This window comes from Nematostella vectensis, chromosome 14 (assembly GCF_932526225.1).
Source record: "Nematostella vectensis chromosome 14, jaNemVect1.1, whole genome shotgun sequence".
NCBI lineage: Eukaryota > Metazoa > Cnidaria > Anthozoa > Actiniaria > Edwardsiidae > Nematostella > Nematostella vectensis.
Window position 1 is genome coordinate 10034414 of NC_064047.1, and position 27840 is coordinate 10062253.

The window sequence follows — 27840 nt, forward strand, 5'->3', positions numbered from 1 at the left end:
TTCTGCGGCGAATAGAAACAAGAACAAATCTCAATGTCTAAAATATATCTTGAATGGGGCTACCAGATAATCCCGATAAATAAAAGTTAGTAATTTGAATTTTTCGGTGCCGACTTGAAAAAAAATAGAAATTGGTATGTGGTTCGTAATGGACCCTATAAAAATCTGTTTATCAAACTGATTTAAAATTAACTTCAAGAAACAAATCTGCAAAATTTAGCAGGTAATTGTTGTTTTTGCATTGTGAGCGCGCGCTGCATTCGCAATTCTGTTTTTGAAACCTACAACAAAACGATATTTTTTCTCATATAATTTTCTGAAGCATAAAGATAGAAATCACTTAGCCAATATTTTGTGGTATTGCCGTCATGGTCATAGACCCCGATAACTCGCAACTCGGACTGACTTAATGAAATCCCGGCCGGATGCGGGAGGGGGGGAGGGGGGGTGCAGCTTTACCTTTTTTTTTTTTTTTTTTTTTTTTGCAGTCTTTTTAAGTGGACATGTTGTTTTATGCCTAAGCAATGACACACAGTACAGACTCAAAGCAGCTCGTATTTTGCGCGGAACGTGTGGTGTTCTGCAAGGGCGGTAAAAACACTCGGTTCTCGAAAAACTCCCCAGGAAAAGCCGCATGTAGCGCTCGGCCAAAAATAGGGAGATTGGCACGCAACTGAACGGAGCGTAACTTGACCGGGTTTTCTGATCAAACACGCAGACCGCGTCGCAAACAAGGCACACTTTAGCCAAATTCGAGGGAATTTCGTGGTTTATTATCTAAATAGCCTAACAAACTCTGTTCCTACCGCCCTGGGTTCTGTGGAAATAAACTTCGTCTGTGCCAGCTGTATTCTAACCAGCGGTATTCCCAATGAGAAGGCCTGGTCGCACATCGCGCTTGTGTTTTCACGTGTTGTAAGTTGTAAACTCATCGGGAACTTTTTCGTCGGAAATAACCTTCGCTTTTATTGCAATGGACAAAGAAACGAAGAAAAGTCTAAAAAAGAAGAAGCTTAAGAGCAAGATGAAGCGATCGGAAAAGAATAAAACCGAAGGTAATCGTATAATACAAGTTTTTCCTAGTTTATTGCTTGAAGTGTTTTGTTATTTGCCATGTGTTTTTGTGTAGACATGTGTTGAAGTTGCTTTTCGTTCACAGAATTAGTAGCTGTGAATAAAGTCGAGACAGATGATGATAATCCAGAAGAGACTGAGGAAGACTCTGGTAATGTCAGTGACACAGAGAGAACCGAAGAATCTACGCTTCCCTCAGGTGAAACATAGAAACGAGCCCGGCCATACCAATCGATAATTCCGATAATCAATCAATTAATTGATAATCAATCGATTAATATCGGAAATCAATAGAAATCAATAAAGTGAAACTATGTGAGTATCGATTATTATCGATTTTTATCGAAAAATATTGAAATTATCGATTATTACTGATTATATTAATAAATATCAATTTCTTTCATTCCGTCGAAATGTAACATCCTTAACCGACATGATCAATTGTTTGACTGTTTCTTCAAAAAATAAAACCCGATAGACAAGGTAAGATAAACAAAGCGAGACTTTATATTGCTTCATAAGAGCTCAATTTTACCGTTATCATTTGCAAACCACATTCAAGATATCGAGCCACGCTTCTGCTGTGCCAAACATAATTGTTTAGTATTTAATTATATTGGCACATGAGAAGCTCGACTCCTAAATCAACTAGACCCTGCGCGCAGGGTTGACTGGGATACCTGAGATCTGCAACTTGTTTGTGTGACATGTATGACAAAGATTTTACTGCCTACTTTGGATATAATAAAAAATATATATAATCTTGTTTTTTATTGTAAATGCCATATCACAACACTGATTGGGGAAAGAAAGGTGAGAGCATCATCTCTTCAGGTGTGGGGTGGACTCGAGGTGTGCTCCATGAGAGTAGACAGGACTGATTGTCCTATCTTCAAATACTATCCCCACATCAGAGTTAGCATCGAAATAAGATTAAGGAAAGCTGAGAATGTGTTTTAAAATTGTTATTTCTTAAATATTTCTTTGGTTCACTGCCCTCAATGTGCTATCACTTAGGGGTAAATTTATTTTAACACTCAAAGTAAGTCCTATTGTATTAACAATATAATTTTATTGAAATGTATTATTTTTTATGTAAGTTACAAGTAAACAACAACAATTATTTGTTTTGAAGTCAAATGAGAGGGCTATAGAATATCCAGACTTGATTGAACTTTATAGAGCATAAACATATTTTCAAGATCAACAACACTACAAAAATATTACACATCTCTAGATTTTATTAAAATTGTTCCATAAAAATAAAATGACATTCAATGAGGGGTAAAGGTATTTTAGGGAAATAATAAAACTTAAGCTTATCTAAAGGAAGCACCAAAGTACCAAAATAATTTTCATAGATTTAAGTACATATTTTACACTTACATGACTTACAACACCTATGCTGTACTATATTTAAATCGACATGGTTAAAATGATGAGATTCAATGAGGGAGATCAAGATATTTTATAGTAAGAAAATAAAATTCATCTTAGGGTAGCCGGTTAAGTGTCCAATATAAAGTAGATTCATCGACAAAGCGATTTGTAGGAGACAATTTCCATCAATTGTTTCAACTCTGAAATTATGTAGAGATTATTAAAATCAAACAACTTGCTAGATATTGCAGAGTTTCAATGCAACTTAAAGTCATCATACCCATGATGCAACAGTGCAACAGTAGATTTAAGGTAATTCCCTTGAATTACACTGCGCACCCATTCTGCACATATTGGCGCACGCTGTTTTGTTACAAATTATTTTTACTTAAAATTGCTTTGACAGAAAAATAAAGTCTGTTACCCCCATTTTTTATTTGCTCTAATAGTTAACTATATACGGAAAAATGATATACTGAAAGAAGAAAAAAAGTTGGATGGTAGATGTTTTTGTTCTCTTAAAATCCATAAAAATACTTCAAAATGGCTTTTTACTGTGCAATCTCCTAAAAATCCTAAAATAGGATTTGCTTTGAACATTAGCTACTATAGGTTATTGTTTAGGAGATCGGATTTTGGCAGCTCGACAAACAGAACTTAATTTTTTAAGACTATAGGCACTCTCTTTGAAAACTAAGAGTTGGGATTTTTTCTTGTGCTGTCAGTAAAAATGCGTCAACTCTACGCCCCTCTGTTGTGAAAACGAGGTCGGTACCCCCATTTTTTTATTACATTTTTTGAAAGCCCTTAACTTCAATATTGTTTATGCCAAGTAGAACTTTTTCAAGGGAATAACCTTAACTGTATTATATTTCCAGAGGCAGCATTGCCGGATAGCCATGAGTTTTCAGCCCTGAGTGAGGATGTGAGTGAGAAGACACTTCAGGGTATCAAAGACATGGGCTTCACCACAATGACAGAGATTCAGCACAAGAGCATAGCTCCTCTTCTTAAAGGAAGGTACACATAATATCAGTTACATTTTGGAGGCTGCAGTAATCAGGCGCATTCCCAGGATTGGCTAAGGGGTGGGGAGGTGGGGGGGTGGGTGCGCAGTCACAGGTATCATATGGAAAAAGCATAGTATTTGAAGATTCCTTAATAAGAAATGACCCACTTTTTGGCCGACAAGCGGGGGTGTACACCATGCACCCCCTGTGTATGCGCCTGGTAACCACCCTTCTTGCAGCTCGAATGCTAAATTATGAGATATCAGACATACATTATAACATGGTCGGGTTGAAGGCTTAGAAGTTTCTCAGACAGCTTCTGTACTGCATGACTCATGTCTGACCATGTTACAAATGTATGTCTGATATCTAATAACTGTGTTCACAGCTTAGATAGACATTGTTGGTTTTTGTTTTGTTTCATTTATTTTTTGCTGAGGGAGTAAAACCCTTGGAGAAGAGATGAAAAATAACAAACTCAACTCAAATTTGAACTGGGAATCGAAACCCAGTGGTTGCTGTAAGTTAGTATTAAATTGGAAACTCTGTCAGCTTTCATTTTTTCTTCCTAGCAGCTATTTTCCATAGAAAATGTCCATTTCCATTGCCTTTTACTCAATCCCTTTTACTTTTCTCAAGACTGAGCTTGTTTGTCATGATGAAGCTTTGTTTTGGGGGTGATTTTTTTAGGATTTTGTATATAAATAATGCAAGGTAAGACAAGAAAGTTGAGGATGAATGGCTGATTTCCTTGTATCCATTCTTTTTTTCAGAGATCTTTTAGGAGCTGCTAAGACTGGAAGTGGGAAGACATTGGCGTTTCTTGTGCCAGTTGTTGAACTACTCTACAAACTCCAGTTCAAAACTAGAAATGGTAAGAATAGTTTCAGGTTGATTTTTTATTTGTTTTGGGAAATTGAAAAATACGGTTTGTCCCGGTCTGTTCGCGAACACTGTGTTCGCGAACATCAGCTGTTTGCGAACGTTGTTCGCGAATTTCGCAAACAATTTCGCAAACATATGTCCACATGTTCGAGAGCGGTACTGTAGTTTCTTCTACTAGTAAACACTCCCTGCTGTTCTATAAACAATTCTGCAATCCATTTAATATTGTACATATTCATATACTGTATAATCAAACAGAACAACACTTCGAAGAACTCAAGCAGGACCAAAATCAATCCTGAATGTTTTCCCATTTCTAGGAACTGGCGTTATCATAATTTCCCCAACTCGAGAGCTCTCGCTACAGACGTATGGAGTAGCTCGAGACTTGCTGAAGCACCACAACTTCACCTATGGGATTATCATGGGTGGAGTCAATAGAAAGGCTGAAGCTGAGCGGTTACAGAAGGGAGTCAACCTGCTCATTGCAACGCCAGGAAGACTATTGGACCATCTTCAGGTATGCCAGATCTGTAACTAGGGAGTACAGGAGAACCATTGATTCAACAGGGAGTTCTACTTGAATGAAAGAAAATTAAAAAATACTGTGAGCTAGGAGGAGATGCCTTAGAGAAAATGGTCAGCTGGAATGCTCAGCCTACAACCCCCTTCCACCCACCCACCCAACCCCACTACTTATTTGTATGAGCCTGGTTTGCATTATTATTTAGTTGTCTCTAAGTGATGGTTCATTTAATACGTATCAATATCTAACCCTGTCATCTGATTGGTAGAATAGTGAAGCTATGGGATGTGGCATTTGATTGGCCTATGATCAGAGAATCGTTCACATGACCTTACTGTGCTGTAATTCTAACTGAAGAAATACATAGTGTTTTTTTTATAAATGTGTTCAAGTATGTGAAACTGTAGAATATCAACATTTTCATCTTTGATTTAGAATACACAAGGATTTTTATACAAGAACTTACAGTGCTTGGTCATCGATGAAGCAGACAGAATTTTGGAGATTGGTTTTGAGGAGGAGATGAGACAAATCATTAGAATACTACCAAGTAAGACAATCTTATATGAAATCAAATAAATGGTTTGTCAATTCTGATTAAATAATTATATTTAAGTGTATTTTGACTCATCTTTTTTAGGCAAGAGACAGACAGTTCTGTTTTCAGCAACACAGACAAAGAATGTTGAAGATCTGGCTAAGCTGTCTTTGAAGAGGTCACCGTTGTATGTTGGAGTGGATGATCACAAGGAGACATCTACTGTTGAGGGCTTGGAACAGGTGCATATTATAATGTTCTAGATTTTTTTGCTTCTAATGCTGAGTTTACATCGGGGAGGGGGTGTTTCCCAAGGAGGGACTTTGAAAAAAAAAACAGATGGGTTGATGGCAAAATCAGTATAGCAATTTAGGTGTTGCCAGCAGCAATTCCTCCCTCTAACAGATAGCACATTTTGCATGGTTAAAGCAATTTTTAACCATAAAAGATACAGCAGCACTACAGTTAGTTACTGACAATTAAGCTGATTGTACCGTAATAAGACTTTATAATATAATCAACTTAGCCAAGACCCATAAAGAGACAGCAAAATCGAACCCCCCTGTTGGCTGATTCAAGAGAAAGGTGTGCTCATATTTTAGCCACTGGAAACACATTCCGATATTTGTTTTCATTGTAGGGTTACATTGTTGTTCCGTCAGAGAAGCGATTTCTTGTCCTGTTTACGTTCCTGAAGAAAAACAGAAGCAAAAAGGTCATGGTTTTCTTCTCATCTTGTAACTCAGTCAAGTACCACTCAGAACTGCTTAATTACATTGACCTTCCGGTCCTGGAAATACATGTGAGTGATGTGTTTGACACAAATGAGTGTATTTTACAAGTGTACATACAGTAGATCATTTGGTGACTAACTAGGATAAAAATCCCCATTTAATGCAAGCCATCAAGCCAGCATCAGTCCTGCAGTAGATGGTGTTTTTGAGTCAGTTCTGCGTCAAGTCACACTGTTTTATCAAAGTTTGAGTCGATGGGGATATACTGTACATTCTTTCAGTTAAACAAAAATACTGTAGAATCAATTCCCTGAAAATTATGAACATCTATGGTACATTTACTACGCTACCCTTTTTCCCTTCCCAAATTGAAAAAAAATAAATAAATAAAAGCAATTTGAAATAATTATATGTCAATCTATGTAAAAATAAATATAAAAAGCCCAAATTGTTGTGTTCGTGAATGAGAAGAATAAATACAATACAATACACCAAAAACTGGAATTTGACACTGCAAATCTATGTAATGTATTAGCTACTGTATTTTAAAAAAAATTGTGCAAATGGCAAATGGCGATTTACAAATGGCAGTTCTATATGACCGACAGGAGCCATGGATCCCAAAATATTTGCTCCAAATTTCAAAATAATATGATAAAACATATGGTTATCCATTGGTTCTGACATTGCTTGCGTTTTTATTGTACCACCTACATTCTTACAAATAATTACTTCCCATGAGTAGCTTTTGGTTTGAGAACTGCCATTTGGCAATTGCCATTTGCTGTTTGTGCTGACAACCTTTATTGAAATAGGTTTACAGTATATAATTTTCTGTTTAACCGAAATGGAATGCACTTTATACACCTATTTCCTTAAAGTTTGACTATAAGCAATGGAAAATTGAACAAAGTTTGGCCAATATAAATGTTTTCTTGTATTAAAAATTCGTTCATTCATTACAAGGGCCTTCCTACAAACTTAATTTAGCCTCACTGAATGTCATTAACAGATACAACTCTTGTTCCCTAACCAGTGGTGTTTGGCATTCATCATTTCCCATTCTCTTATAATCAACTTTAATTTAAATAGGTGTAAACAGTATGGCGTTCAAGCACGCATCAAATGGTTTGGAAATATTTGAACTTTCAACTGATGAACACATCGGATTAAATGTGTCTTCATTAAGTGACTAAATGTGTCTTAATTTTTATTTCAGGGAAAGCAAAAGCAACAAAAACGAACCACCACCTTCTTCGAATTCTGTAATGCCAAGTCAGGGATATTACTCTGCACAGATGTGGCTGCTCGAGGGCTGGATATCCCCGAGGTAGACTGGATTGTACAGTACGATCCTGCCGATGACCCAAAAGTAAGTAAAGTGGTAACATGAACAGCATTGACAGACAACAATAAAACACTCAAAGAGCCAGAAGGGGAATACACTCTGTCTGATACTGTACACTTCAGATGTGGTTGTTCCAAAGCCACATTGTGAAAACATCATGTTTCACGGTCTACCAAGGACCTGAATGTTAACTTTGTAAACCCATCTATCTTTGCTTGTTAAGGCAGAAACAAGGTTCTAAGTTTATTGACCCTTACTGTACTGTATTTGGAACTATAAACACAAGCCAATTTTATTAGAACTACTGTAAGTATATAAGTGTTTTTTTGCCATGTTCTTCTTGCCATTGCCGTTGTACAGTTGTTGCTTAAATCCTCTCAGTACTGGAGTATTATTTTGGGTGCAAAATCCATTGGCAAATCCAGGGGTGGTCCAAGGGGGCTGGTGTTCCCCACTATCTAAAAACTAAGGGTAACTGCTGTCAAATCTTTTATTTGTTGGTGCTGTTAAGTAACCATACACTTTCCTATGAGAGCTGGGATTTTTTGTTTGACTGAATTTCTGGGGGTTTCAGTCTATTGCACCTTCTTCCAACTTTTTCATATTTTCCAGGGGCGGATTTAGGGTTGGGCTGAGTGGGCCTTGCCCTCCCCCCCTTTTTTTAGAAATTTGGCTTTGAAATAACAAAAAGTATAATGAAATACAGTGAAGAACATTGAATCCGCCCCCTTTCTTGAAACGCCGGCTCCCCCCCTCTTTTTGGAGATCCTGGATCCGTCCCTGATTTCTCTTTTTTTTTTCTAACAAACAGGAATACATCCATCGCGTCGGGAGAACAGCCCGTGGCACTGAGGGCAAAGGCCATGCCCTATTGTTCTTGCTTCCAGAAGAACTTGCTTTTCTTCGATATCTCAAGCACGCAAAGGTGAGAAAATCTTTCTGCTTCCAAGCTTAAATGGTGTGCACTGTTTTTTTTTTTAATAAACATACATGTAGCAATTTTCTTTAAAAATATGTTAGTTCACAGATATCCCACCCCCCTTTTGGAGTAAAAAAAATTGAAAAGTTACTTTGTTTGAAGAAAATATATGTCTGAGGGACGGGAAGTACTGTCCATTTTCCTTTGCCTGCTTGACTTTGCTGACGCAACAAATCCAATTCAGCGTGAAGTATTGTAAGATCTATGTAGTGACCTACCAAAAACCACTGGATCAGTTATAAGCTGTCAATCCCACCATTATCCACCCCCATTTTGAAATCCTGGACCCGCCCCTGCCTGTGTCCACTAGCTTGAAGAGTCCAGAAGGCTATGAGGTTAATTATGTTTATGTGTTCTGTTATGTAGGTGTTCATGGCTCACTCTATTTTCTGTACTGTAGGTTCATTGGTGCATCACTATTGCTGTACTTTCTTTATCCGTTTTCTTCTGTTCAATAATAGCTTGGTGTAGGTTATTGATAGGGAAAGAACCTCTATTTTAGGAATGAGGGATTGTTTTAGGGGTGTGTCTACTGATGAAGGATCCCTCTTTTAGGGATGAGGGGTGATGTTCTAGGGTTGTAGTTTATTAATGAATGATAAGGGTATTACGGATTGTCTTAGAGGTGTATGTAGTTTCTTAATAATGAATTCCCCATTTTTAAGTATGAGATACATAAGGGATTATAGTTTATTGATTGTTGAATGTTTGTTTTAGGTTCCGCTGAATGAATACGATTTTTCCTCATCCAAAATCCTCAACATACAGTCACAGGTACTTGTCTTAAACAGCCTCTGTCAGCCGCTATTTTGTCCTCCTAGCAAAATACCAAGTGTGAAAAAGCATCCATTTCCATCGGCTGATTTGGGGAAGCCAATGCGAAATTTTCAATTGAATTCGGTAAATCAAGTATTGAACTTTGTTTTTAGATGGTTTTTAGACATTCGTGCCTTCCGATATTAAATTAAATCAATAAAAAAAAGGTGTCGCTGACAAGGGCTCTTTAATGTTGCGTGTCTCCTTCTGCCGCTATTTTGTCTTCCTAGAAAAATACCAAGAGTAAGAAGGCATCCGTTTACATCAGCTAAAAAGGGAAAGCTATTGTAATATTTCGATTGAATTTGTAAAAAAAAAAGTATAAAACTTTATTTTAAGACGGGTATTTCGATATTCTTTACATGATTTATCTTCCAATGTAACAGTGTAACTATGTATCTAACTATCACCGACGCTTTCCAGTAGCTCGTTTCCTGGCTTCCGTCGTTCAAAATCCTTGAAGCGTTCTCGGTTGGCGGCACTGAAAAGGTTACCAGTCACGCCACTTCTCTGTAAGGCGCCGACTAATCAAATAGCGCCGTATGTAACTCCATTAGTTTAAATGACAGAAGCCAGAAAGCGGTTCAGCAAATGGAAATTATCGACAGCATATTAAAAATCGCAGTAAGGGAAAACAATAATGCAATGGCGGCTGCTTGAAAGTCTTTAACGTACTTTGTGTATTTTTCAGCTTGAGAGGTTGATAGAAAAGAATTACTACCTACACAAGTCGGCGAAAGATGCTTACAAAGCGTACATACAGGCGTATGCCTCCCACCAGCACAAGAGCATCTTCAATGTGAACTCTCTAGACCTTCAGAGGGTCGCCCTGTCTTTTGGATTTGCTGTTCCACCAAGCGTCAGCCTTAGTATCCTTTTTTACGCTAAAAGCAGTGTACAACATTTTAAAGAGTCCCTGTTAGCCGCCATTTTGTCATCCTAAAAAAATACCAAGTGTGTGATTTCATCCATTTCAATCGGCTAATGAATAGAAGCTTTTGGTGTATTTTTGTTTGAATTTGGTGACTGGAGTATAAGTCTTTCTATTTAGAAGGATATTTCGAGATTTCATCCCAATTTGTATTGTTTTTGCGCATTTTTGACAGCGCACGCGTGTATGGCTTCACTACTTTTGATTGACGGAAAAATGTTTGAAACTGGTTGGATATTCGATTTCTCGCGCGATTACAAATTTGTTTAAGCTTTACGCTCAATAGCATTCCTCAGGCGAATAAGTCGAAGGTTTTAGTATATTTGAATGAGTTTTGTGATCTTGGCAATGTAAATGGGATCGGCTATTGTAAGTCTGCCCATAGTGCTCACTTTTATTCTCTTACCCTACAGTGTTATAACAACTATTTGTTATTACCCCAACCCTGTAAATCGTTTCGCCTTAACACAATTCTACCAGACGTTCACAGTAGCAAGGGTGAAAGAATACAGCGTCGAGGGGGAGGCGGAGGATTCGGCTACAAGAGCCAAAACCAAATTGCTGGTAAACACGGCAAGCAGAAGGTCTTCAATTTTAAGAAGGGGAAAGATATCCGGCAATTCGCAAGATGACAAATGCACTTACCAAGAGGTAGAAAACAGCTACTGGGGTGCTCAATATTCCGCAAACTCTTGCTGACTATTCGACCGTCATCCGGCCCGTATCCAGGATTTTCCTTGGAGGAAGTGCAAAATTTGAAAAGGTGGACCTAATTTTTTCGGTGGTGGGGGAAGAGGGGGGCGGGGGGAGGCTGGAGGAAAGAGTGAGTTATCTGATAAGACCTGACCACCCCCAAAAGAACAATAATGGATTTGTTTAATGCCATTGCAGTATTTCCACAGGGCGTTTATTATCGGATTTGGCTACAAAGAAATTGTGACTTTTAGATTTATGACACATCAGATTGATCTAATTTGCTTATGCTTTAAAGTTTTGTCTACAAATGACACGTCTATTGCGAACCAGAAGTGGATGGTTGTTGTGGGGGGTGCGAACACACCCCCTACACCCCCAGGGTACGGACCTGGAGCCCGTATCTCAAAACTCCCGGTAATTAACGGGCCCGTAAAACTTATCGGGAGACTTTACGGGGAAGTTTATCGGGTTTGAGGGAGTGTTTCTTAAAACTTCCGATAACCTCCCGAATTTATCGGAACCCGTAATCAATATAATATAAATGTCTAGCCATTGCAAACGCTTTGCTCAAATTAACAATGAATTAACGGAACACTCAACAATTTGTCGATGCTACATGACAAAATGTATTTCAAGGTTTGCATTTCCAGCGAAAAAAGTTAAGATATTAGCTAAAATATCCAAAAACATGAGCAACTTGTAGTGAAATCTTGCACTGAGTGTGACTGTCTGTTTACAATTCTCGCGAGCAGCATTTCAAACTGAATGACAGCTAGCTTTCAAGAGAATGAATTTTTGATTGGTTGAGGGGCGAGATGGTCGCCTCTGATTGGTGCAGGTTTACCGGGACGACGTAAATCGGCGGGAGAACCATACCGGGGAAGTTTACGTGAACGGTGCCACTGCGAAGGGGAAAATTTTCAAAGCAAAACAAGACGGTCAAAAAATGGTCAGTTTTGAAGCAAAAAGAGACAAATTTTGGTAATTTCAACTTGACAGGGTGTACATGAATAACTTAGCTCCACTCTGTGCGAATAATTTAAAAACAAATGAATTTTGAACTTTATAACGGGAGTTTTGAGAAACACCACAGATTTATCGGGAGGACTTAAAGCCGCATTCTCACCAGTTTACTTCCGGAGGTCCGACGGAAACCTCAACCGTTAAAAGACAAAAGAATCTATTAGAATCCGAGATATTTAACAGGCCATCCGCTCTAAATAATCGATCACATCCTCGAAGAAACTTCCAATAGACACACTGCTTTCAATATTTTTCGCGTTTTCCGTTAAAAATCATCGGAGAATGTTACGTAATCGACCGGAAGTAAACTGGTGACAATGCGGCTTTAACGGGTATGTTAGCGGGCCCGATAATTTACCGGGCGTTTTGAGAAACGGGCCCCTGGTCATTCAAAATCAGCGTTTTCATTGGCAAGCACTGAGATGGCTTCCAATAACTCCAGGGCTCTGACCAATCAAAATGCACAACAAACAATAACAAATTAGTTTATTTCATACCCGTCATAAAACGATTTAGTCGGCAATTGACAGCTGTAATGATTCACGGGTACATGCCAAATGTATTCCCGTTAGTTTGATTGACGGATGCCAGAAAGCGGGTTGGAAATTATTGACAAGAGTTAGCGAAATTTTGAAAATATTTTCAGTAAATATATTACCCCTGTGGTTTTTCAGAAAAGGTTTATTGGTGTGTTTAGTCCAAATTTTGGCTCAGTTCCTTTTCCCAAAAAAAATGTGTACGCACACCTTACTATTTAATAAACCAAAGACAATAATATGTGTTTTGCAGTCCTTTTTATTATTACAATATTATGCTTTCAAGGCTTGCTTTGTAATTTAGCCACATATGTCAGCTTTCTATAAACACCATTTATAACTTTCATAATAAAAAATAATCTCCTTGCACACCTTGTATTAAAGTACATTTGAAAGCATAACTGCATGGTAGCTTTGACGAAATATAATAAATTGATTGTTGAATGCACACGCACTTCTTAACATTTCAGAAGTTCTAAGTGGTCTTATTGGTCCCCATTATGTCACCCTAGCATCGCCCTGGCATTTTTGACGAATACATGTTCCGGTTATTATTTTTGTTAATTAAAAGATATAGATATAAAAGGTTGAGTCTCTTAAAATGGTCATCTTGAGGGGACACACCCAACTCGGAATCATTGGGGCCCATGAACACATGGTGTCGCGAAGCTCTGCCCCGCCCTAACCCCTCATCAGGAGCACCTGCGCTGTAGGGTGCACAGGTGCTCTGGGCGTGTCCCCCCAAGATGAGCTAGTGGGGTCGAATTGTATTAAACATGGGGAAGGCAAGAAAAAAAAATTAAACTTAAGCTCCGTGCGAACGGCGAAAACATGCTTGCACACCATGTTGGAAGATGCTGAGAAGCTGTTAATCAACATTTTCTTGTCTTGTTTGTCGAGCGATTGGTGAATACGGTGATCTTAGCGCTGGTTGCACGGGATAATACAATTATGTTGTGTGAAGTATTCATTAGATTGCTTCATCGGCAGCAAGTGAATGAATGAGTTGAGAGGGAAGTAAGGATGCGTAAATCTATGTAATGGATTTTTACTTTGTAGCCATCAAATCCCTGCAAGTAGAGAAGAAAAGAAAACAGCATTAGAAATACAGCATTATGCTACTAGTGGTCACGTAGTAAGGACTGCTCTTTTATGACCGGTACGACCGCACTTTGTGCCACACATTTGCACCCTTCATCGTAGGTGCATTCTACAACACAGGTGAACCCTACAACACAGGTGAACCCTAGAGCACAGGTGCACCCTACAGCACAGGTGAACCCTACAACACAGGTGCACCCTACAACACAGGTGAACCCTACAGGACAGGTGAACCCTATAACACATGTGAACCCTACAACACAGGTGAACCCTACAACACAGGTGAACCCTACAACACAGGTGAACCCTAGAGCACAGGTGCACCCTACAGCACAGGTGAACCCTACAACACAGGTGCACCCTACAACACAGGTGCACCCTACAACACAGGTGAACCCTACAGGACAGGTGAACCCTATAACACATGTGAACCCTACAACACAGGTGAACCCTACAACACAGGTGCACCCTAGAGCACAGGTGAACCCTACAACACAGGTGAACCCTACAACACAGTTGAACCCTACAACACAGGTGAACCCTAGAGCACAGGTGCACCCTACAGCACAGGTGAACCCTACAACACAGGTGCACCCTACAACACAGGTGAACCCTACAGGACAGGTGAACCCTACAGGACAGGTGAACCCTACAACACAGGTGAACCCTACAACACAGGTGAACCCTACAGCACAGGTGAACCCTACAGGACAGGTGAACCCTACAACACAGGTGAACCCTACAACACAGGTGAACCCTACAACACAGGTGCACCCTACAGCACAGGTGCACCCTACAGCACAGGTGAACCCTACAGGACAGGTGAACCCTACAACAGGTGAACCCTACAACACAGGTGAACCCTACAACACAGGTGAACCCTACAACACAGGTGAACCCATCAGCACAGGTGAACCCTACAACACAGGTGCACCCTACAACACAGGTGAACCCTACAACACAGGTACCCTACATCAAAGGTGTACCCTACAATACAGGTGCACCCTACAACACAAGTGCACCCTACAACACACGGCGCACCCAACTGCGATGAATAAAAGATCTAATGACTTGTACTTACATATGGTAAATTATTGGGCAGGGCTCCTAGAGCCCCTACGCCGCCGGATCCTCTCCCTGCACATCTTCCACAGACGCGCAATAAGGGGGCGCCGCGTCTGTAGATAATAAAATCATCAAAGAATGTCAATCAATCACTATTTTTGAAATCATTTGCAAAAAGACTTCAAAATAACAGTCTGATATTCGAGTGACCATAGCCCATGAAAATGAATCAGTTACTTGCTTGAACTGGCCCGTCCACCGCAGATGCTCAATACCGAGTCACACAAAGCATCTATTTTCATCGGCTAATCTATTTATATATTAGCAATATTTAAGCCCCAAATATTGCTTTTATATAGATTAGCCGATGAAAATAGATGGTTTGTGTGACTCTGGATGTGTGAAGTACAAGTCTCGAGAATATCCGGGGATAGACGTCTGTTTCCGTCCGAATTTATTTCTTTAACAAAACATTTGCTAACCTTTGGGAAAAAGTCTGTTTGAGTAGAGGACTCGGCGGCGTAGATGGCAGCTTGGTAGCAGGCATCATGTGACTGGATAAATAAATACGCGCACAAGGACGTTAATAAAGACGTCTAAGCTTTATATAACCAATATTAAACGCTTATGTATTGCTTATATGTGAAAAGGCTAGCCGATGAAAATAGATGCTTTGTGTGACTCGGTATTAAGTGGATATGTGAAATAACGACGCGATTTCTTCATGTCATGTTTTCATTTTTAGTAAAAAAAAACACCTTTGGTATTTTCACGTAGACATACACCTATTTCAAATAAGGTTGCAGTCGGAGAATCTGTGCATCGTAACCCGTAGTGCTTTATAGGTATCAACTAAGTAAGCAAATAAGCGTAAATAAAATACAAACAAAGGTTTCAAAAGCTGTAGAATTCTTGTTCATGTTCTTATGAACATTGACATAGCTTTCAGATACAAGGATTCGGCTATTTATACGCTACCCATGAACCACCACCGCGGGTTCTCGGGATTCTCGAGTGCAACCTTATTTGAAATCAGGCCCGTACCCCCCCCCCCCCCCCCCCCCCCCCACACACACACACACACAACGGCCGAAAGTCCACTTTTGGTTCTCAATAGACGTGCTATTTGTAGTTTGTAGACAAAAATCAAAATCATAAGCAAGATCACTCTGGTATGTAGCGAAATCCGACAATAAACGTCCCGTAGAGACACTGCAAAGGCATAAGAAATTCCCTTTTGTTCTTTCGGAGGTGGTTAGATTTTTATCAGAGAACTCCCTCTCCCCCACCCCCCCCCCCCCCCCCCCCCGGAAAAATTAGGTCCACTTTTTCTGATTTCGCACCCCCCCCCCCCCCCCCAAGAAAGATCCTGGGTACGGGCCTGGAAATAGGTGTATACACACAGTATTGTACGTTCCATTGGTATTGGATCAAATACTTCCATACAACTTAGTACATAGTCATACATAGTCTCAACATAAAAGTCTTGAGAATATCCGAATTTAACAAAACATTTGCTAACCTTTCGGAAAAGGTCTGTTTCTGTAGAGGATTCGAGGGTGTCAATAGATGCTTGGCAGGAGACATCAACTTGTGACTGGATATATAAATACGCACATAGTTTGATTTGCACGAATAAATGAGATTTTTGATTGCTCTCGAAAGCCGTCGTTTTCCTAAATGGTCCCCACTCGAGAAAGATACCAAATAAATAATAAAGGATATCGTGTAATGATTCGAATACACGCCCTTTCCGAAATTCGATGTCAAGGGGAGCGCTTATTGGGGGATGGGTGGCTTATCTAAAGGCTTTCTGCCAGGCTTCATGTGGTGAGGTAGTGTTCGAAAGTATGACGTCACCCAGAGCGTGAGGCTTTCCCATACCTCCACCAATTTGCCTGCCATGATTTACTTTATTCATTTTATATAACTGTACAGCTCAATAGCTTAATACATACTGTGACTGCTAGCGCGGTAGCTTCCATTTCCTTATTCAAGAATGCGATCTCTCTGAAAGAAGAAAATGGAAAAAAAATGAATAAATAAAAATAAATACATAATCAGCACATTGCCAGTCTCTTAGAATTCAGAGCTTTATTTCCCATGATGAGAAAGAATCAGTTTTGGGAGCAATGGACAGGCTAGCTACCAGCAAAGAACACTGGCAAGACCTTTGAAAAGCGCCCGCAAAGAACACTGGGTAGACCCACTCTGTTCCCGTTCATGGATTTCCCAGAGATATACTTGTATTTATTGGGCATCTTTTAGAATAAAGTAATTTTTAATGGTATATTTCCGTGGTAGCTGTGTCTCCACAATTTGGCTTAAGGAGGGCTGTAAGGAATTTACACGAGTTCTCACTTTCGCGCCATTAAGAAATTTTCTACCAATCAGAGAAGCGAAGGGCACACCAGGCAGAAAAAACATACGGAAAAAACACATATCATGAAAATTTAGCCAAAAATTGTCGTTTTTGCCAAAAGCGGTAATTTTCTTCGGTACCAGGCCCCCAAAACGACAACGTTTTCTTCATATGCAGGCATCCCATCGTGACCATGGGAAACTTTATCGTATACCTTACTAGCCCGAGTATCAGGCAATTTTATTTTTCAAAAGTCGGAGAGGAAAAATAAAACTACGTCTGACACAAATACTAGACGCGATGCCTGCCGCCCCTTTTTCGGGCCGCTGTCAAAATACGGCGGTTGTCAATTGACCAAATGACTCGCGTGATAGTACAATCAAATGCACAAATCAAATTATAAACAATATTTATGTAAAGCAAAATTGTAATACAGTGGTGTTATATAAAAGGTGATAATTTTATTAACGACAAACTCCGGTGAGGTATTTGTAAAATTAATTGAATGCTTTCAAGAAAACGCCAAGATAATTTACGGCGCAAGAGATTTACAGTTTACGTTACCATCACCAATTTGCTAAACAGGTTTTTTTGTCTAGATAGACAAAATTATTGATAAGCTCACTCACACTCGCGGCGGAAAGTACCGCAAACAATCCCAATCATTTATCGCTCTCACAAACAAATTTCTTGAATATTCGGCGCCTGGTCTATCTAAGAATTAAATAACTACTACTAATGATATCCGCAGTATTAAGGCAGCTTCTATGGCATCCATATATCATATAAATTTAAAAAACTAGTAGATCTTAGCTTCGAAAATTACATATCAAGAAAATTCAGCCAAAAATTGTCGTTTTTGCCAAACGCGGTCACTTCCATATAAGGAAACTAATATATTCCTTATTTGGAAAAACTGCTTGACTTGTAATCAGAAGAGAAAAACTGTGACTGTGACCATCTTTAGTCAATGGAGAAAGTATCTGAAAATAAACTAAGGGTCCTCGGTACCAGTCCCTCAAAACGACAACGGTTTCTTCATATGTACCGATGAGAAATAAAAACACGCATTGACCGGCCTGGGCAAGAAATTTGAACATTCTGATAAGGGCCAATGAGAGCGCGCTTTTTGTTAGCATTGTTTTATAGCCAATCCCAGTGGCCCATTATTTGGGACCCGAACATGAAAATTTTACAGTATTTGTATCAGGCCCTCTTTTTATCGCTTCCCGGTATATACTTCATAGGGAACGATAAAAGGGCCTGACACTCGGACTAATACCTTTTACCAAATTTGCTAAACTATGGGGCTCCGGTTTGGCTTATGTAAAGCGGGAAGAATTTACCTAATTTGGGCGTCGAGTCGCTCTGCAAGCTCCTCCTGGAAAAAAAAAAGAAGATATTTCGATGCTTTTTAACCCTTTTTCTAATATAAAGTATAATATTGACACAGCCGCCATTTTGAATTTTAAGCAAAAATATCCAAGCTGGCGGTTACGAGTCGTTCGAGGCTGGGTCGGTTTCGCTATATAAACAACGGGTAAAACGCCTGCAATGCAGGCTACAACGTTTACCTTAATAATGCGTAAATTACCTTTTCTTTCTCAAACAGCTCTTTAGCTATTTTAATTGATCTGTTTAAAAAATGTGCAAATAAAATTAGTATGAGACATGATTACACGTGCAAATATGCGACAGACATAAGTTGTTAGTAGAGATATATAGAGAATACTACATATATAGAGAATACTACAAGTGCGAGCGTACGGTTTTTATTCACAAGTTGTGCAGTATCAAAAAACGAACGAGTGAGCGCAGCGAACGAGTGAGTTTTTTTTATACAAAACAACGATCAATTTTTTGAATAAAAAACTGCTGTACTTTATTTATTATATACATACTGAGAAATTTATAATAAGCTTATTACATAACATTACAGACTTGGCTGCAGAGGCTCCGAGGTTTGTGCTGTTCGACGGTTCAGTTGACAGACAGACAGAAACTTACATTGAAACGAATCTGTCTCGCTAATGTCACGCTCGAGACTGTAGCTCATGTTACACAAGTAGAGCAGTTTTAAGCTCTAAAGTCTCGACATCTATGAAATAAATAAATTACTAAATGGAAAATGCTTGTACTATTTTTATGTACTCGTTGATGCGTTGGGATTGAAGCCATTCAAGTGCAGTGAAAAATATTACTTCGTCCAATCAGAACCGCGAACGACTTTTCTTAACGGTAAAAAAACAGCGTTCGCGCCTCTGATTTGCTGAGATCAGTGAACGAACGAAATTTTACTTAATTATGTTTTCAGCATGAGTATTTCTCAGTATGTATATTATAAAGACTGCTTCTACATAGTTTATTTCATGATTATGGATCATTGGACTGCTAGCTAGCAGCCCCAATATTTTAGAAAACTTAGAAGGAAATGACCAGTGGTATGAGATGTGAGCACATTTAATTTGCTTGACCCAGTACCTTTGTGATTTTAGGTCATCTGCAATGCTGACAGCCTGGAAAAGATAAAAAAAACAATGTTGCAAGATTCGAAAACTAAAATGATTATGAATGTCGATGATTAGGCTGCTAATCAGCCGTTTTAGTGTCACGCACGCCTTACCCACAATCTTGGGGTACTAATAGATGATATGAGTGACTCGAAATTTGTATACACATATATGGTACTAAAAGATGATATGAGTGACTCGAAAGATGTATACATATATATGGTACTAATAGATTATATGAGTGATTCGAAATTTGTATACATATATATGGTACTAATAGATGATATGAGTGACTCGAAATTTGTATACATATATATGGTACTAAAAGATGATATGAGTGACTCGAAAGATGTATACATATATATGGTACTAATAGATTATATGAGTGATTCGAAATTTGTATACATATATATGGTACTAATAGATGATATGAGTGACTCGAAATTTGTATACATATATATGGTACTAAAAGATGATATGAGTGACTCGAAATATGTATACATATATATGGTACTAATAGATTATATGAGTGATTCGAAATTTGTATACATATATATGGTACTAATAGATGATATGAGTGACTAGAAATATGTATACATATATATGGTACTAATAGATGATATGAGTGACTGGCGAAATATGTGTACATATATATGGTACTAATAGTTGATATGAGTGACTCGAAATATGTATACAATCTTCACAGCTCATCTTTTAACAAACACAAGTAATCCCTTTGACAAAAAGAATCTTTGTGATTTTTAATATCCATCCGCTGGAGCTAACAACTGATTTATAAATTAGTTTGAGATTGTTTAACAGTCAGCGCCTGATTTTGTCATTCGGCGAGGGGCGTGGCAATAAATATCGCATGTGATACTTTTTCCCGCCAGGTCCAATATGAAAGAAACATAGACTTTGTAGAGAAAGGGAAAAGTGAGGAGCAAGGTTGCAATTGGATTTTTTTTTTTTAATGGAAAGGCCATATACATTTCAGGGTGCACTTTTTTAATTAATTGAATTTATTATCGAAAAATGATGTTTTTTATGTGTGTTATTTTCTACCATGAAGTTTTGGAGAGGGCTGGGGAGGAGAGTTAGATCCCCCTTTGCTCTTGCAAGCGTTAAAAAATCACAGTGATTTGTGTTCAAACTACAAAGGTGTGAACGTGAATAATGGTGCTTTTCGCTGGTAAATAAAAATACTTTTTGGGCTTCTGTGGAAAACTTCAAATTGCACCTTTGCGAGCTCGATATCTCGTTAAACAATGTGCTGGAAGTAAAGCTTCTCTCTGGCCAAGGATCGTAACTCGCGTTATTGTGGAGTTACTTTGCTCCTCTCTTTGCGTGAGATGTGACTCACACTTAGCATTTCATGTATATGATTATGATCTGAAGGGACACCAGGAAAGGATTTAGCTTTTCGCGAAAGGGGGGGGGGGGGTGGCTCAGTGTCAAAGGGGGAGAGGGTAATTTTGTTTGTTACATTGGCTTTCTGGCAGCCAAAAGGGGGGGGGGGGGGGTTAAACCCCCTTAAACCCTCCCCCTAGATCCGATAGTGAACACATTTGACTTACTTTGCAGATGACCTCCTCCAAAATGTATCCACAGATGGCATCTGCCATCTGCCTGTTGGTACAAATAATCATTTGTCATTATTGTAGAATAATAGTTTTCTGTAGAATGATAGTTTCACGTTTATTGTTGAGTCAGTCTATAAAACAAGGGGACAACTCACTTCAGACTCTCCTTGATGCAATCATTCAGCTCAATCTATATGGTAATAAAATGAAATAGATAAAATGATAATATTAGAATGATATTTCAGTTTCAGTTTAATCTTTGTATATCGAGGGCAACATATTTAAGCGAATAAACAGTTTTCAAACATATGGCCTTCGGTTAGTAAGCACTGTCACTGGGGGTGGTCACTGCCAGAGGATTTATTGCGTCCCCAGTGGTTCTTTTACGTCCCTTCGGTTCAGGTTAGTGTAGTGCAGCTTGAAGAGACGGGACCTCCGGTTTAGTGTCCTTATCCGAGAAGACTGGAAACACGGGAGAATAACTTCAACTCACTTGTGAGAAAAATTCGAATCAAAGCAGGAACCCGGAAAAATCCCCAGTTTGAGCCAGGATTCGAACCTGGGCCACAGCGGTGAGAGGCCGACGCGCTTACACACTAGGCCACCCGTGCTTCCAATATTGATGATAATCATTGACAACGAGGTTTTGTTGTACCTGTTCCTTGCCGAGCAGTTTCAGAACTTCTCTCTTGTTCTGAAGAGATCTAGGGGACAAATGAATACAATATTTATGAAGGTTCTCCTCGGGAAAGAAATATCAGGGTTGATAAGGATAGTCTTCATGATTGCGATGGTGAACTGGCTCTTTGTTTCATTATATATCATGAAAAAGACAAATGGCTACCCATGATCTGTGATTGCTACTATCAGGCGTGTACCTAGGGCAGGCGCGCACACATGGGGGTGCGCATGGTGCGCGCGCATCCCCCCTTGGCGGTCAAAAAGTGGGTAAATTCTTAGCAAGGAATATTCAAATACTATGCTTTTTTCCATATGATACCTATGACTGCGCACCCTCCCTCGGCCAATCCTGGGTACACGCCTGTAGGGGGTGCCCCCCCCCCCCCCATCTCTAGTCCGCCAAAAAGTGGGTAATTTTCTAGTGAAGGATCGTCAAATACTATCTTTTTGTATTATATATCTGTGAGTGGGTGTGTTTGATCGCCACGAACCCTGGAAGTATTCAAAGACTTCTAAAAACTTGACAATGGCGTGGTTTTATAGCTTCTTGGTTGCATTAACTTCGTTTTTTTTTTTTTTTTTTCCCAAACGTGATCAACGCTTTGTACTCGTGCGGGCCACTCGGGAGCTGGAAATAACCTAAACCTTCCTTTATCACTTACTTCTCAACTTTTCCCAGCTCTTCGATTATCTTCTTTCTCTCCTGTAATGATAAAACACACAAGCACACAATCTGTGAAGATTCTGTAAAAAATAACAAGAATGGCAAGATGTCTAAAATAATGGTATGCGAACAAGTGGGACCTCTCTTAAAAAACAAAAAATCATATTCATGGCCAAACGATTATTTGGCGATCAATCACGAGGGAGCATTATTTCACACGCATTCCCCTAGGTACGTGCCTCATCATCTCCAGTCATGGGTATGTTATGAGCAGTTAGTTTTACGTACAAATAACAAATCTGACAATGCAATAAGAATAAGTAGAAAGCTAGATTATGTATATCAACGTACCACTTCTGCATCGTTCTCAATCTCAAGCTTTACATAGTTCTGGGTAGAGAAATTAAAGAAAGCTGAATATTATGACAATCCAGACGTTGTTATCAGTGTCATACTCATTTTAAATCCAACTTAACAAAACATACCGTTGGAAGAAGCTGAAAACCTGAAAACAGAAGCAAAAGTGTTTAACGATAAGAAATTTAGAAGCAAAAGTCAAAACATGTACGTAGCTAGGAATTTTTTACATATAACATTTTATTTTGAGAAAAGTTTTTCCCGACGTTTTTTCACACAATTTGTGTTTCAATATTGAATTTGGCGAGTATATAAGTATAAAATTTTGTTTTGGGACAAGTGTTTCGAAGTTTCTTCCCATACTTTGTCTTTTTATATTGATTATGAAGCCATATAACAAATTCACGGCTGCGAATGTTGCAAGATTCGAAAACTAAAATGATTATGAATGTCGATGATAAGGCTGCTAATCAGCCGCTCTTAGTGTCACGCACGCCTTACCCACAAGCTTGGGGTACTAATAGATGATATGAGTTACTCGAAATTTGTATACATATATATGGTACTAATAGATGATATGAGTGACTCGAAATTTGTATACATATATATGGTACTAATAGATGATATGAGTGACTCGAAATTTGTATACATATATATGGTACTAATAGATGATATGAGTGACTCGAAAGATGTATACATATATATGGTACTAAAAGATGATATGAGTGACTCGAAAGATGTATACATATATATGGTACTAAAAGATGATATGAGTGGCTCGAAATATGTATACAACCTTCACGGCTCATCTTTTAACAGACACAAGTAATCCCTTTGATTAAAAGAACTTTTGTGATTTTTAATATCCATCCGCTGGAGCCAACAACTGATTTATAAATTAGTTTGAGATTGTTTTACAGTCAGCGCCTGATTTTGTCATTCGGCGAGGGGCGTGGCAATAAATATATACTTTTTTCCCGCCAGGTCCACAGGGAGCCAAATGCCGCGTTACCTTCTTTAGACAGACTAACTTAGAGTTTGTAGAGAAAGGGGAAAAGGATAATGAGCAAAATCGCAAATGGGTATTTTTTTAATTAAATTGGATTAACTATCGAAAAAGGATGTTTTTTTTTTAATGTGTGTTGATTATGGAGCCATAACAAATTCACGGCTGACAAGAACTCTTTAAATTGTGCAGGCCGTGAAGACGAATTTTACCTTCGCTGTAGTAAGTTGTTTAAAAAAAAAAAGCGTACCTTTGTATGGCACCAGTGCGAGACATGGTGGACAGGCCGGCACAGAGACTTCTGCAAAACAAAAAGACAAGTGTTAGTCGAAAGTATTAGCAAAATTAATTATATAATGAATAATGCTTATAGCCAGGGGGCTCGAGGGGTCCGGAAGAACACCCCCACTCGACTGGAAGATACAAGTAAGTAGAACTACGAGGTAGAACGAGCTGCCCAAGTGAAAATGGTCCGCTTTATGAGTAAACGAACTCCCCCTACCCCTACCCCCCCCCCCCCCCCCTGCTCAAAATCATTGCTATGGGCCTGTAGTATCAAAGAGTCTTAACTAGATACTTGGACAATTAGCCTGTAAGAAACGCATAAGTGACAACTGGATACAGACTTCGGCTGTTCGGTGTCCTTTTGAGACACTGACATTATTGGTTACGGTAAGACAACTTTGTACGACATACCTGTAAATACACTTTTGATCGAAGTTTATAACCAGTGCCGTAGCAGGCCTCGAAATATTTTTGGGGGGGACACAATACAAAAACAGGAAAATATTTGGGAAAATGGCCACGCTTCTTCTGGTAGTTGGGGGGGGGGATACGGCACGTGCCCCCAGTGCCCCACCCCCTGCTACGGCCCTGACAACAACGCACTTTATAATTAACGCACCTTAAAATTTAATTGACGCACTTTTACAATTGACGAACTTTGTAAGTATAGGCGTTTTTTTGTTACGTTTGACTTACTTTGTAATAAGATAGACTAATTTTGTGGTAATTGGCAATCTATCTGACTCGCTTTGTAAAACCTAAGTTCCTCAAAATGAAACAAAAAAATGAAGTATAGAAATTTCACAAACAAATCTAAAGAAGTGATTAACCGAATTTATTATATGGCAACGATAGTACGCGCTGTGATTGGCTAATTGGTAGTCGTGACATTCCCGTATTGCCCGTCTCTGAGGGCATAATTCCGTATTATTATAACTTTGGCGAGCATTGTGGCGTATTATACGGGCTCTAATGAACGTTTTGGCGGGCTCTAATATATTTAAGCCCGCTGCTCTAAGCCAATGAGAGGGCGAGGAAATTGCAGTCAATCAGAAGGAAGCAGGAAATCCCGCAATTCATTCAAACCGTTCGTCGCATCGCTTGCCGTGTTTGGTTGCGTTTTGACAACTACCAAAAAACAAACAGGAAAACATGGCTGAACACGACTCACAATCTTCTCAGCTCGATGAGGAGGAGCTTAAAAAAATGGAAAAAGATTCTGTTCCCAAAAATACTAAAAAAAACCAAACATCCTGGGCGATGAAAAAGTTCACCGAGCGGTGCACGAAGCGAAGTGTTGAATGTGATTTTCACAGTATCAGCTCCTCGGATCTTGGAGGCATTTTACGCCGTTTCTATATGCTGAAGTCAAAACAAAAGACAAGAAGGACCTCTCGCCGAGTGCCTTTTGCTTCTAGTGAAACCATTGAGATGGAAAACAGTAATGATTGCAAACAAGGCAGTTCATCTAGGGCAGGCGGGGAAGTGAATGTAAGTTTCTCATCCTCGACCAAATTATACTTCTGCAAAGGTTGTCATGCCAAATTGTCACTTTTCCAGTTGCAAAATAAATTTTAATTGCTACAAGTGACATTAAACTTTCTATATTATGAAACAGTTGTTTCGTTTACAAAAGAAGCTTAAACACGTGTATATTTAGCAACGTTTGTAAAGTGAATTGAAGCTGTATTTATTAATTATGTTATAACAACTTTCAATGGATAAATATCACGCGTTTTCCGCGTTTTTCGATATTATTTTTGTTTTTGTTTTTGCGCTTAATGCTTGCCAAAGTCGGGCTAAAATGAGCTCGAGTCGGGCCCAAAACATATTTACGCCCGCGAACATCAACTATATTGTTATATTAACCTACGAGAAAAAAAAAATCTTCTGTTTGTTGAATTTTTTTCAGCCTTCAAACTGCAAAATGAGCGACAGCGAACATTCGAGTAACGAATTCTAACACCAAGAATAAACAGAAATGGTTGATTGGCGGGCAGTCTTTTTCTGTTTCCGAAGCGTGACATTTTGTGAGTTTTTTTTTTTTTTTGTTCGGTTGCACGAATTTCGCTAAAACAAAATCGACCAAAAAACCAAAGCCACACACAAAAAAAGACAAGAAGCAAACAGGTCTTAAAGTTGATAATGGGAGAGGACGAGCACTCTGAGTCGGAGCTTTATTATCCTGAAAAGATTGAAGAGGAAAATTTTGATAACGAAAAGAAAAAAACAGTAAGATGACTAGCCGCCACCGAGCCAAGAAATACAAAGCTTAAGTTATTTATATCGGATAAACAAACAAATGAATAAATAACAAGGGGTGTAAAGAGCCAGAAAAGTCTCTTTAAGATAAGTACTGCCTGTTATTTGTAAATGCAATATTTCCATCAAATCATAAAACAGAACAAAGCGATTGGCCTTTTCATTTTCCTTCAGAAGTTTGTTCTCTACATACCGTGGAGTTTAAGAACTAAACAGTCATGCTGTGAAGACTGACATCTGTTATTGTTTGGATCAGCTTCACCTATGATAAAACCTGTAGCTTCCAAAAGGTGCAAATAGTAACACGAACGTCGTCCAGTTACTTGTTGTTGAATCTTTTCACTCATTTACATTTTTGATTTGGCAGCGCGCGATTGTTTCTTGTTTTCCCGCCTTTTTTAAATCGATCGATAAACTAATCGATATTCGTGCGAAGGCGAAAGTATTTCCCGACATGACCTCACTCTCGGTTAGTAAGTTGTTACTAATAGAACTTACCAGTGTCGCTTGCACTTTCTTGCAGTTGACCATTCGTGTTGTTTAACTCCTAATAGAAAAAGTCTGTAATTTCATTCCTCACAACTAACATCACAATACGCGTTGTAGACGTCTACGACTTCCTATACGAAAAGCGACCACGTTTTACCTTCTTCTCTCTGCCAAGGACAACCGCCTTCAATCCCCCCCCTCCTCCTAAAACAACTGCCTTTTTTTTCTCCAAAACACGCCTTTGTTTCCCAAAAGCGACCTTTCACCCTGCCCAAAAGCGACCGCCTTCCCACCCCCAAAAGACCGCCTTCACTCCCTAAATTTGATCGTCTTCGGGCCTTCCCCAAAGACGACCCCTTCTTCCAGAAGTCCACCGCTGCCTTCCCCAAAATCTTGCCTTTACCTCTTTCGCTGTCAGATAGCGGAAGGCCGCTGCACCGAGCACAACGAGGTGCAACATTTTGTGATCTATCTTTGAAGAGCTTCATGAGTATTTACTTGGTAACTATTGTGACGTCTGATAGTACGTAATTATCCTCGAGCGTATGTGCGCGCACCAGCGACATGTTGCCAGTTTGCCAGCGTCATCTTGAATCTGAGAGCCCAGAGATGCGCGATTGCAAAGATTGTTTTAATTTGAGCGTTTTAATTCTACAGCTCATATGTCTGTCACGCAATCGTTTTAGAAGGTTCCTTTTCTCATCCGTCCACACGGCACCGAATTATTCACCTTCTTAAAAAGGTACTCTTTAACCACCACTGGACGTCTGTGTGCGTTAACTATAGTAGTCAGCTATCAATTAACACAGGGAGATTTCATTATATTTATAAATTCAGGACCTTACGCAACGGCAGCGGCGCGGCATCAAGAATAGCGCGCGCGCTCTCGAATTGCTGAAAAGGTGTTGACACGCGGGACGGTAAGTCTAGAACGGCACTTCCCTACACCCCTTTCTGCAACTTAGTCGCAATGCAATTTTTTGTACAATTGCAAAATCT

General features: G+C 39.2%; 2 protein-coding genes across 3 annotated transcripts; one reads left to right on the forward strand and one right to left on the reverse strand.

Annotated features, from left to right (window-relative positions):
• Positions 1 to 866: 866 nt before the first annotated feature.
• On the forward strand, positions 867 to 12845 carry LOC5510337 (ATP-dependent RNA helicase DDX18). Its single transcript, XM_001630744.3, has 13 exons — positions 867 to 1055; positions 1160 to 1273; positions 3333 to 3474; positions 4238 to 4338; positions 4670 to 4869; positions 5311 to 5425; positions 5516 to 5655; positions 6054 to 6215; positions 7367 to 7519; positions 8307 to 8420; positions 9192 to 9248; positions 9982 to 10159; positions 10702 to 12845. Exons 1-13 carry the CDS (start codon positions 974 to 976, stop codon positions 10851 to 10853), a joined length of 1710 nt encoding a protein of 569 aa, XP_001630794.2. The 5' UTR covers positions 867 to 973; the 3' UTR covers positions 10854 to 12845.
• On the reverse strand, positions 12718 to 27362 carry LOC116617068. 2 transcript variants are annotated; one of them, XM_032379473.2, is made up of 17 exons: positions 27245 to 27362; positions 26851 to 26899; positions 24056 to 24106; positions 22928 to 22947; positions 22794 to 22832; positions 22441 to 22481; positions 21753 to 21801; positions 21253 to 21287; positions 21092 to 21143; positions 19486 to 19520; positions 18599 to 18638; positions 18351 to 18385; positions 16601 to 16652; positions 16165 to 16239; positions 15125 to 15196; positions 14659 to 14755; positions 12718 to 13546 (listed from the first exon to the last, which is right to left on the reverse strand). In XM_032379473.2, exons 1-16 carry the CDS (start codon positions 27299 to 27301, stop codon positions 14669 to 14671), a joined length of 789 nt encoding a protein of 262 aa, XP_032235364.2. In that variant the 5' UTR covers positions 27302 to 27362; the 3' UTR covers positions 12718 to 13546; positions 14659 to 14668. The 2 variants fall into 2 exon arrangements, with proteins under 2 accessions (XP_032235364.2, XP_032235363.2); XM_032379472.2 differs by lacking the exons at positions 26851 to 26899; positions 27245 to 27362 and adding an exon at positions 26546 to 26755.
• Positions 27363 to 27840: the final 478 nt, after the last annotated feature.